The 12,470-nt window shown below is 38.8% G+C and overlaps 2 protein-coding genes across 2 annotated transcripts; one reads left to right on the plus strand and one right to left on the minus strand.

Moving 5' to 3' along the window:
• The first annotated feature begins 140 nt into the window (after window positions 1-140).
• LOC149017216 (histone deacetylase-like protein) lies at window positions 141-4,430 on the plus strand. Its single transcript, XM_089151543.1, has 4 exons — window positions 141-280; window positions 392-537; window positions 3,452-3,577; window positions 3,663-4,430. The coding sequence occupies exons 1-4, from the start codon at window positions 245-247 to the stop codon at window positions 3,841-3,843; spliced, it is 489 nt and encodes a 162-aa protein (XP_089007669.1). The 5' UTR covers window positions 141-244; the 3' UTR covers window positions 3,844-4,430.
• Window positions 4,431-5,099: 669 nt separating this feature from the next.
• Window positions 5,100-12,266, minus strand: ERV1 (Erv1/Alr family protein). The gene is made up of 6 exons (XM_089151544.1): window positions 11,805-12,266; window positions 11,000-11,077; window positions 9,017-9,064; window positions 6,655-6,719; window positions 5,814-5,891; window positions 5,100-5,652 (listed from the first exon to the last, which is right to left on the minus strand). The coding sequence occupies exons 1-6, from the start codon at window positions 12,036-12,038 to the stop codon at window positions 5,529-5,531; spliced, it is 627 nt and encodes a 208-aa protein (XP_089007670.1). The 5' UTR covers window positions 12,039-12,266; the 3' UTR covers window positions 5,100-5,528.
• Window positions 12,267-12,470: the final 204 nt, after the last annotated feature.

Raw genomic sequence — 12,470 nt, forward strand, 5'->3', positions numbered from 1 at the left:
TCTGATGGTTTAGAAAAGAGATTCTCCCTTGATTAATTTACTGAAAAAGATAAAAGGAAAAACTCATAGCACAATTACCATCAAGCCCCATTAACATTAAGCCACTCTACTTCGTTACATCTTCCACATGCCAAATTTAACCTTTAGAATTAAGTGAATACCAAGATCACCATCCAAGTTCCGAGTAAGGCTGCTCGAGCAATCCTGATTTCTGAAGAGAAATTCATCTTGCTGTACAAGTTTAATGGCGAATGAAGCTTCATCATCGTCTGCTATACGCGTGGGTGCCTGGGCGGACGATTTTCGTCCTTTTTCTTTTCTTTTTTTCCTTTTTTCTCTTGTTCACTTTCCCTCTCTAAGCTCTTAAAGGCTTCATAACTTTAAATTGCAGGATGAACAAGTCTATCTGGAAATAGAAGGCGAAGATTTCTATGGTGCTGAATCGGGCTGGGTTGAAGCGCGGACTTCATGCGAGCACCTTGGTTCTTTGTCGTCTGATCTTTTGCACATTCCGCCTCCAGATACTGCTTGCAACAGGTCAAAATCTTAACTTAATGTCTGTGATTGAACCAGGATATGAACAATTCGGTCAGTTGCATTGGTAGAAAGCCTAAAACTTTATACCAATGCCTAGTATGTTGTTAAAATTTAGAGATTCCTTAATAAATGCTTTCGTGGTCGTAATCTTGCTGACTGCAGAATAGGTAATAGGATTGTGAAAGGTCGAGGGGAAGTTTTTCAAGAATTTTTGCTAGTTCTCTGCTAATTTACAACTGTGATTTGTTGGACTATTCTTCAGGGATGATTAATTTTGATGGTGGGTCTCGTGTTGAGAAAGGGCATGGAGGATGGTGCAATCAATCATATTTTGTGTCTATAGCGATGGTTCTGATGGGTGCAACAGGATGAGCATCGATATCCTGTGTGTAGGTGACCCTATAGAAAATAAAAGATAAAATAAATAAGCAATGGCTACACTAATAGACTTCAGCATCTGTTAGTATGTTTATGTAGGTTGGGAAAACAGATGCAATGGTGCTTAGGCGAGTTCCCTAGTAGCCATGAATCAAAAACCTAGCTAAGTCACTATTGAAGGGTTGCTCAGTTGGTAATGACTGGCATCTCTTATTGAAGAGGTCACAGGTTCAACGCTCCCTGTCGTATATATGTAATAGTCCCCATCCCCTAATGTAGAGCTACCAATTCAAAATAGAAAACACCTAGCTAGATCCCATGTGTCCATGCATGCTTGGATATTCCAGCAGCAAAAGCTAAGCATGTTTGATTAAACAGGTGAAAGGAAAACTGCTTTTACTCTTCTGCTCTTATCCTTTTTCTTCATAAACATACTAACATTCCTATGACTCTCCTATCATGAATTGAATTTCTAATTCTCTAATGACTAGGTCTATCTCAAACAACTTAGGATTCAACTGAATTAAATCAAACTCAAACTTTAAATCAACCACAAAACGGAAAATTAATAGAGCAAAGCTAATAATTAAAGTGTGAAAAGTATACGTGCATCACTATGTCTTTGACATTTTCAGAAGTCCTGCCCTTTTTCTGAGATGACCCAGTGAACCCTCATATAGACCTGTGGACTCACCTCTTTATCTAGACTTAATCAATCACGCTTATCATTTCTAGGATTACTTACATTCTGGACCAAACCAATTGGACATGAAATACACAACTAAATTTCCCTGCTAATCAAAACAAGCAGCATAAGCTTTCCCATGATTTGTCCTGTCCTAATCATTCAAGCCAGTTATCATATAATTCCTGCCTAATGTTATGAGTCATTTTATTTCCCTTGATTTCTCCCAGGATTATCAACAGATTTTCTGATGTTCAACCTTTCATATCCAGCCTGAATTTTTGCAACCCCTAGAAGCAATGCCCACACTCATTATTTAAGCTGGAGTGTTACATAATGTGTTTTTGTACCGTATAATTTCTATCAGTTTAAATATGCTCGATCAACCTAACTTAGTTTGGTTTGAGAATCTTGAGCTTGTTGCAACCCCATCAAGTTTCTTTTTTCTACGCCCAGTCATTTTTATGTCTGTCGTGCTTCAGATTAGTGTCTGTTCGATTTCTTATATGCCTTTCTTTTTCCTTGATGTACTTCCACTATATATATATATATATATATATATAAATTAGAACATAGTGATAGATGGCATATAAGCTGGTATTCTTCTTCCAGCTTTTACCATTGGCATGGTTTTAAACTTATGCATGTGTATTTTTCTGATCTTCCAGCTTTTTACCATTGGCATGGTTTTAAACTTATACATGTGTATTTTTCTGATTCATCATTGTGTGTATCTGTACCCAACTTTAAATGAACTGTTTTATAAACCAATCAGATTTGAACTCTGATGGCCTAGCAGTGGGTGATCACACAGTTCAACCGTCTTTATCCAATTATTAGAACAGTCTGACCATATGTGAGGTGCAATTGCTGTTCCACATAAAACTTTTAAATGTGATAGCAGTTCAGGAGTCATATTTGCAGCAATACTCTTTGGGTAGGTGCTGTATTTCCTAAACACCCTACCCCCAAAAGAGAGAGAGAGAGAGAGAGAGAGACAAATTTACAGCATGAACTGCCCTCAAACTTACCCACCACTTGGGATCTGATTATATTGAGCACGAAGTGTGTGCTGACTAAGTCAATGGTATTGCACGACCTTTTGCCATAAGTTGTAGCGACTGTCTTGGTCTGGTGGTCGGTGATATTCTTAATGAGTTATGTCATGGAATTGTCTTTCAACATGTTGTTTGACAGTCTAACTATTTTGTGAGAGCCAACCAACCTTGGATTTTGATGCGTCGTCATGCTTTCCTGACTGTTTAAAGCAAGAGACCACCAAAGAAAGACAAATAGCTTGTTCTAAAAACCCACCAGTGTTCAGAAATAGATCTAAATGCTAAAGCCCTAGACACTTCAAAGTATGACAATTTTTTTTACTGATTAAGCCTGAAAGATCAACTTTTTTTTTTTTTTTTTGGGTATCTAAAGGCTAATGCCCTGTGGTTTTTATTCTCTCAGCTGTGAAACTTGGGTTGAACATGAAGCCTTACATTTCAGTTAGTCCCATTAAGAAGCATCAAGCAGAATGTTTTGGGATGGAATATAGGAGAGGTCTACCCAGCGGGCTGTTGAGAATAACTCATCGAGGTCTAACAAGTGAGGCCTTGACAATTTAGGGACAGGTTGCTTTTTCCTTGGTTCTGCAGTTGTGTTTGAGGTCATGCCTCATGGAATAGGCATTGGGTTGACCTCACTTCTTCATGTTGTATTCTATGGAGGATCCCATGATGTACCTTTTTCACCTAGTTTTCTTATAAATTTGTAACCTACCCACAAAAAAAGAAAAATAAATAAACCGCCAATCCTATCATTATTCCATTGAAGTTGTTCAATCATTTGCTCTTTCAGGTGCCACCACCCAGCAGAAAATTGGTTATGCCTGTGCTGCAAGGATGTCCTCTGCAGCCGCTTTGTGAACAAACACATGCTTGAACATTATCAAGAAGCAAAGCATTGTCTAGCACTCAGCTATAGGTAGGGACTACTAATTCAGCCTGCTTTGATCCTTCCATTCATTTCTTCTGACTGAGATCTTTCTTTTCCATTTCTTTTTCACCAGTGATTTGTCAGTGTGGTGCTTCTCCTGTGATGCATATTTAGATGCTCAGGTGATGCTGCAATTGCGATCTGTTTATGAAACTGCTTACCTATTGAAGTTTGGGGAGTCCCCGCCATTTCGGACAGTAGAACATGTTGAGCTCTGTGATAACCAAATGAACAGTTCATCTTCAGGCTGTTGAAAAATGATGCAGTATATTTTAGTTTAAGAGGGAAACAAAATCACACTAGAGTTCTGGTATCTGATTCACTAACTGATTTTTCAATGGCAAATACATTTCTATACATTTTGAAAGATCTAATTGAAGGGAATTGTTTCTAGTGCTGGTGATTCTAACGAGCATGGGTTCACCCGCATAATGGAGGATCTTGGGACCTGATCGTTGCATTCACATGTGCCTGTGGTCCAATCTCAAACAGATTGAAAGGACAGATCAAGCCTTAGTCATAGGCTGAAATGTGACCATATCTTTTGATGTAAGATATAATTTGCACAAATTCTCTTCTCAGTATGTTCCCATGTGGGAATAATGACTTCTATGGTTTGCATCAAATGTCACCCTGTTTCAGTCTGTGGCTCAATGGTTCCCATTGAGAGTAACGCCTGGGGTGATGGCCATTGTTTTGGAACATCAAGCTGCATTTCCATACACAGTTCCGGCTTCCAAAATATCTTTTGCTGGTTGTTCGATGGTGCATTATTGTCTGTATTTCATTTTTAAGAGGGTTTCTTACGTTGCCTATGGGGAGGGGAATTACCTCGTCTTTTGCCTTGCCACTTGGGGGGGGGGAGTAGCTCAAGAATGCATCTCAACTTCATGATTTTGTTGGTTCACATTACTACCGAGTGTGATCCTGAGTTTTAACCCAAATTAAGAGGCTTACTTGTGCCCATCTCATTGTCACGCCATTAATTTCAGAATCCTTCCAATCATGCAACCTTAACTCACACTTGAAATTTATTCATCTTTCGGGTCTCAGGAAAACGTATTCATCCTTGGAATCTCAGGAAGAACCATCCGAACAAATAGAACGTACATGTTGGATGGCCACTGGAAGCAACACAATTTGAAAAGGCCCGTATACGTGGATTCCAGAATGTTACCATAAATCATTCCGGTACTGGTGAGTCCCGATCGTCTCCCCTGACAGAAGCACTCTTTTTTCCCTGACTATTGACTATAAATTACAAAGGGGCCCACAAGGTTAGGATGATGAGATTATTTTTTTAAAAAAATTTTATTATTTTTTATTTATGAGTCTCATATAATTTGTAGTTGTAACGCAGTCATGGGAGCAATCTTTGCTCCCCGTCAGGGAAGATGATCTACACCGGTGCCGGAACCTTTACTTGCTGGCAATTATTTGCATCTTTGTTTACATCCCCAAAAAGAATTTCAAAAAAAAAAAAAATATATGTCCAGACCGACTGAGACCGCTGCTCGGACCCAGCCCAAACCCAGTCAAGCAAACTAGTTGATCCAACACCTGGTCCTGAAGAAACCCTCAAACCTGTTCCTGTTAGAAACTTGAGGCTGTCACGGGTGCCAAATAAATCCCAAAAACCACAATATGCAGGAGTAAACTTACGAATCTTAACATTACACCTGAACCCTGTTTCTATTATAATTTGATTAATCTATAACTGAAGCCTGAAATGTCTGTGTTTGAGTTTATTCCATCCCTTTCACCAGGCCTGATTACGGTATGTTTTGCCACTTATCCATGGAGGCAAGGTACTGTTCAACCCTATATTGCTTCTTAGAACTCAATCTGGGATCATACCAACAATAAGAACTTTACCGAATATAATTTCCTCCGATGATAGTGGCCTCAAATGACTTGCATTACAATTCATATAACTTTATTATGAGTTTGTCCATTTGTCAAAGTCTAGAGCAATGCCTTCCAGATCACATGCACGGTCTTTGCAGTCCAGTTTACCCCATCTTGCATCTACTCTCTGGCATGGGAAGATAGGCTTTCCAAGGCTGTCAAAACAAACATGGGTCATATCCATTAGCAGTAAAAAAAGAGCCTGCAAGTATTTCAAATAATTGGATGCTTCATATGGAGTGGAGGTATCATATCAGTGCACCTGGGGTTTCCATTTAACCATACAACACAGTTGAACTACATATAAAAACGGTACCTTCTATTTACAATGTTGTGTACGTGACAAAGCCACCCGGCAAATTCAGTATGCGATCCTGCCTGTATTGGATTTGCTCTGTCAAACATCCTCACCAAAGAAAAATAAGTCACAGCCTGGAATTTAAACAGTAGGGAATTACTTTGGCATAAACAATCTAAATTCAACAGCTGACTGAAACATCTTTAGCCTCTTTCCCAGCCACTGGGAATGGAACAACGCACACCCTCATAGCTCAACTTAAGCCGTCCAATGACACAAGGGGGTTCAGATCTGTGGAAAGTACCAAACTTGGGGAGGTAAGGGCCGGCCCTCATCCTTTCTTCATTGCCATCCCAAATTCAGCAAGTTCCACACCATACCCTAAGCACAGGGAATTGGATTACCTGCTCCACCAGCATTCTTTGTTCAGCCATCATAAAGCATAATCAATTATTGAACCATTGACAAAGCAGTATGCTGCCATCTAAGAGACAACCATGTTGTCCATCACCATAGCTGTCTCACAGGCTTACAGCATTGCTAAAGCTTCTAGTGACATCCATGAGTGGTATAAAAGCATCTTCTTGCTATGCTAAAGAAAATCAGTATTCACTGCAGGGGGGGCGGGGGAGTGCTCTCCATATTGCAACCTGTTGGTTGTGAGATTCAAAATTTTGAAACAACCTTCAGTGCAAAGCTCTGGGATAAGGCTGCATGCATATGCCCCTCCCAGACCCTTCAATAGACAGAATGTCATGCACCAGGATGCTCTTTTCAAATATAATATATATATATATAGGGACATGCAAAACTTACAATAACTGCAACTAACAAGTCAACAAAGAATGGAAACAGCTACCTTAGTACTTCTTTGAAGTGATCTGCACATTCCTTACAAGGATAAATCCGAGATAATATATCCATCTGCATGCCACAATGCTCCATTAGTCCATTAGTCATACTTAACGAGATATAGCAACTTGGTGTCTCACCTAGTCTAGAATTGCAGGAGATGAAATACATGTTTGACGAATTCAAAACAATTTATACATTTCATACCAGCATATAAATTTACACAGGATATTCTCCGTAAGAAACCAATTCAGTTATGTCCTTCCAGCATCCAACAATAGTTTCACCAACTGTTTGCTGCATTCATGGCTGAATCCATCTAACTATGCAAAGAATACAGCATGCCAGGGGGAAAAAATACAGTATACCAAATCCTCTTTGATCCCCGGTTTCATTTACTATTTACCAGATATTTCACTTTCCTCGAAGCAAGAAAATTTGATTCGGCAGTTCCTTTTGTGATGGATCATGGATGGTAACATTTTTAGGTGTCAAGGGAAATGTTGGTCACTTTGGTAAAGTCAATATGACAACTGAAGCTCTCAAAATTCCTGTAACTATATGAAAAAGACCCTGCCCTTCTCAACCACGTAAAGGGAATGACATGATGTTTTGATGCAGTTCCGAATGGACCATTTTATTTTGTTTAAAGGGTATTGCATGGGACAATAATAGAGGCACAACTATAAAATTTTAGCCCTGTTGGATTGTTGGCTTCTATTTTAGTAAGTTGTATATTTATATTTTTTTTTTTAGTGTTTCTAGAAGGGCCAAAAGTCTGAGGTTCCCAGCACAGTTTTTATCTCATAGTGTTCTAGACAGTTTCTATTTTCTGGATCCACCTACAATACAGCCTATTTCGTAACTGTTATGGAACTTACAAGTAAAGGAGGGGCATACAACTCCCAACAATTTAAGTCATCATGAAGTAAGGATATTGCCTTGGGCTGTGGTGATGTAGTTGAGCCTTGTTGTGGGGAATGAACATGTAGAGACAAGTGGTGATATCATACCAGCAGGCCCTTGGTGGTGATTCTTAGGTCATATCACGTCCCTTACGCTTCTACTTCTTTTCCTTCCTTCTTCCTAGAGGTCTAATCCCTATATTTCTACCTTCCACTAATCAGTTTCTTTCTTCCGTTCCATTTGTTGCTACAGTTGTTTTTCTGTCCTAATATCTGAACCTCTTGTTCAAGTTTCAGAATTCATTCTATCGTAGGAATAACCACCACATCAGAAAACCAAATCCTCAGTGGCACCAGTTCTTTGTTTTCTCTCGTGGTGAATAGCAGCAGCAACTTACAACCCTTGTTATCTATTCCTTTAGGATTCTAGAAACCCATCAAGAATACCTACAGACATGGGTCTTTCCCCACATAACAGTAGCATGCCTTAATCTCAACCATTGACTGCACTCACCTCTCCCCTGCCAGTGATACTAGCTTACTTGGCACCTACCTCCCAAAAGAACTAAATTGGGTCCAAGGATATTGCAACCTGGAGAGTTTGAGGAACTTTCTCAGGATAATGAAGTGGGAGGTTTCTACCATTCTTAGGAGTCCTTTCTACCATATTTTTGCAAAACCGGGCTTAAAAATTTTGGTGATGGATCTTGAATGAGTTTTTCATTTTTCGCTTATAGTTTTCTAGGTTTTCTTTCACTGGGAAAATTATAGTTTTCTAGGTTTTCTTTCACTGGGAAAATTATTTCTTTCTTCTTTCTCCACATTAATGGACTGGTCACATAATCCGAATGAATTATGGAGAGGTTTTTACTGGAGTTGCATATCAGAATAAAAAGTATAAAACACTTCTGTTGACCTTATCTATTTGAGTCTTCATGCTAGAAAACCTTAAAATTGTCAAATTTGGGGATATGAACGATAACTTTAATGCAACCTCAAAGAAAGATCAACTGAATCATCTGTAAATAATGTGTTTTACATTATACATGCATTACCGTGGTACACAGTTTCTTCAGCTTTCTAGTAGGGGGTAACTATGCTACCAAAAAGAAAAGCAATAGGTTACAGTACAATCTGCAAATAGTGCAGATACTGCACAAATGACTCAGCGTGTCTTCAGTCACCAGAAAATGCTAACTCAATTCCTATAGAACTAAAATTGCTTGAAACATCCAACTATACAGAGATGAAAGGTAAGCCCTAAGATTTGCAATAGGCATAAAAAAGCCTTAATATCAATTACTTGGGGCAGCTAACCAGTTTAACCATTACTTCATGGTCTTGTTCTCTGTTAAATTGTATGTATCAATGAACTTTGTGAGGAAAAAATAAATTACAAGGACTTAATTTCACTTCATCTCCATCACCACACACACACACACACACAGATGTAGAGAGTCATACCAGTTCTTTTACATCTCGCCTTTGTTGCCTTGTTGGGTGATCAGGAAACTGAAACAACCAAAATACTTTCAGCAAATCAATCTACCCTTATGGATAAAGAAGAGATTCTCTAAGGGACCTGCTTTTAAATGAAGTAAGACTGTTTTGCATCATCATCTATAAACATTAATAGCACACCAGTACAGAGAAAATTAGATTTAGATTTACTCTTTCAGTTATCTTTGGAACGTTAAAATGATAGAACAAAAATGCAAGTCAAGATACTTCAACCACGAAAACTAACTCTAAACACAACGCTAGTGATGAAGTAGGACATCCACTTCAAAATGGAATGTGTCATCTCAAATAATGTGGTCTCAGTTTGTTGCATTTATAAGCATCTCAAACAAAGAAACCTCCAACAGCATATACCAAGCTATTTCAAATGAAATATCCCCCAAAAGGCTCTAAAACATGCATATGTGCTGTGGCTGTTCAGAGTCATAGTTATGCAGTGACTAAAAACCCTATCCCTAATTAGGATCTGAATTGGATCCATACAAAGGATAGAATAGTAGGCTGAACAGATGAGCAAAACGGGAATAAACATAGAGAACTGGCTGTGACAGACCAGTTGCAGAATAGAAATAAAGAAATTCTAGATGAAACAGAAAACAGAATTTAGGGTTTAGAAGAAACACTATCCCAGATGGGCATAATATTTATAGTAAACTGGACAAGGCGAGACAGACATTCTAATATGTAGTTCTTTTGGGACTGATCCCAGTCTTCTAGAGAAGTCCAATTGGACCAGACTGGGTTTCCTGATGCCATTCCTAATTTGAGACAAGAACTAAAATGATATTAAACTGAAACAGAAGCAAAGAATAATGGAATATGTCAGGGAATCTAACCAAAAGCTGTAAGGAATCTACCTGAACAATCAACAGTGGATCTTCTTAGCTAGGAGAAAAATAGAAAGCATTATTGCTTGAAACCATAATGTCTATAGCATCTACTGTTGATGCATACATTTACATTGCCCTTCGTTAACAGTTTGAGTTCTTTGGTGAAATGGTAGCTAACATGATATCACAGCATGGAGGTCATGTGTTCAACCCCGGAGGGCAGCATCAGAAGTCTTTCTTTCCAGACATTTTTTAATCTCTAGGCATCATTTTATCTTGGCCATGCACAAGGATCATGTGATCTTGGTCTGCAAGTGCAGAGGAATATTGATGTATACATTTACATTGTCCTTTCCTTAACAGTTCGAGCTTTTAGATGGAAGGGTACCTAACACTTCCAAACACCTCTACGTTAAGATCCCAAGGCTACATCAGGTGTCAAATATAGAAGACAAACTTTCTAACTTCAAAAGTAGACTAGCTCTGAGCTACTGACTACAAAACGAGTAGATAGAAAACTAGAGATAGTTGTAGAACTTCCTAGCTTTCAGGATATAGCAACACAACAGGAACTCTAGCTACAAAGTGAAATAAGGCATCCATAGATACTAGAAAGTCCATGGCCCTGGCTTCTTAGCCAGATTTTTGACCATCTGGTCCTGTGGCTGAATCCCATTAACATTAATCTATAACTATTTTTTCAAGAAAAATTCTTAGTTTCATCATATCCTCTTGCCATGCTTAACTGACAATGTTGCCACCATTTGTCTTCCTTTACATGAGAATTCCTAAAAGAATATAGAAGGGATGGAATTTATATTAAAGAACATTATCAGATATAATGGAACTGTTAAGCTAGTTCTAGAGCTATTGAGGAGAGATGAGTGGGTTTCCAATCATAATACTCCACAATCAAGTCTTTATTGCTTTACAAGATACCAAGCACATTCCCCTAAAACATAAACCCAGTCTACATATATACATATCATAAAAGGAACCAACCATGACTGAGAATGACGTTTTTCTTTCTTCTTGGTCTACATATTCAAGAAAAATATCAGTTTCCTTGTAAATTTTGAAATGGGTGAATGAATACCTGTGCTGCAACTGTATGTAGAAGAGTCCAAGTGGACCTTCCAAGCTCTTCTTTAGTCAAAGGCTTAGCAGACTGCCCCTGCATGAAGGAAAGAAATGAATAAAAAACAGCATCACATGCCAATTCTCAACTTGACCTTGAAGATCAACAAAATCACCAAACTCCACACACAGTCACACGGAGACGTAAACCCCGCGCCCCCCATCCCACCAAAAATAAATCCGTACATTTCTCTAATCCAAAAACAGATTGAATGGTGTATAAAAGATCTCCTCGATGCAATTCTTTGGTTGGTTTATGGAATGAAAATAGTAGCATTCTTGAACTCCCATTTTGTATATATCTAGAAGGTGAAACTTCGCACTGAATTCATAGCGAGTCATATTAACCATTATTATCTGTTTAGGTTTCATCGCCAGTAATGAAGAGTTGGTTCACCTCTCGGGGTGACAAGTCGAGCAAAAAAACGCCATTAGGTTAATCCATTCTACTTCTCCAGGACACAATCAAAGCGATATCGGAACCTGATTCTGCCCCAAAACCAACCACACGGTACAACGAACAAACACTACACTAATAACAGGAGTCAGAATAATGAGAAAAGTGAACCAGCAGCAGGAGTCCATTTCTTTGATTTGATACTTAATAAAATTCGCCTTCCAGTCCGGAATTTCATCGAGCAGGTTTCGAGCTGCAGCACGATTGGATCACCGCATGTATAGAGCAATTAACAATTCCGAATTCTATTTCAACCATAGCGCAAAAGATTTCGAAAGGGAAATAGAGAATTCAAGGGATTCTATACCTTGGTAAACTCCTCTTTGGATTGGAGAAGTGTAAGCTGACCACCTTGAGAGGGGAGCTGTGATTGTGTTGGAGATTGGAAGCGTATATTCGGTATGAAATGCGAAAGATGTTTCTGAATGTACTGTGCGCAGGTTTCCGATGCTTTGAGCACCAGCTGGAACGGATTCTGGTCCTTCGACATCGGAAATGGCGGTCTGCAGAGACTGGCGAGAGAAATAAGCGGGAAGGGCATCGAAGATCAAAATATAAAAACTCTGCTTCGGTTGCTAGAATAACCGCGCTTTTCTTGCCGTGTTTGTCTTGGTTAAATTCTATGAACCGTCGGATTTTCTAATTTTCCTACTCCCACTTTTCATTTTTGCTTACTCTGATGGACTTCTTTTTTTTCCCAGATTTTTTTTTTTATTAGTGCCATTTTAATTATTGGCAAAAGCAAAATAAATTCGAAATTAAACCTCCATTTCTGGAAGGTGAAGAGAGCTGAGACCTCCACCTTGACGTGTACAAGATCTGGACTCAAGTATTCGTACTACTTGTTTTTACTTCAGTCCTGCGCATTTAATGCGCAGGACTGTTCAGCGAACCGTCCGATTCGCTACAAATAAATCATGGCCATTGGTCTACACATGTGCGATTTTAAGTGAGTTAAGTGACTAAGCCAACC

This window comes from Hakea prostrata, chromosome 4 (genome assembly GCF_041222555.1).
Source record: "Hakea prostrata isolate BN-2017 chromosome 4, UWA_Hpros_2, whole genome shotgun sequence".
NCBI lineage: Eukaryota > Viridiplantae > Streptophyta > Magnoliopsida > Proteales > Proteaceae > Hakea > Hakea prostrata.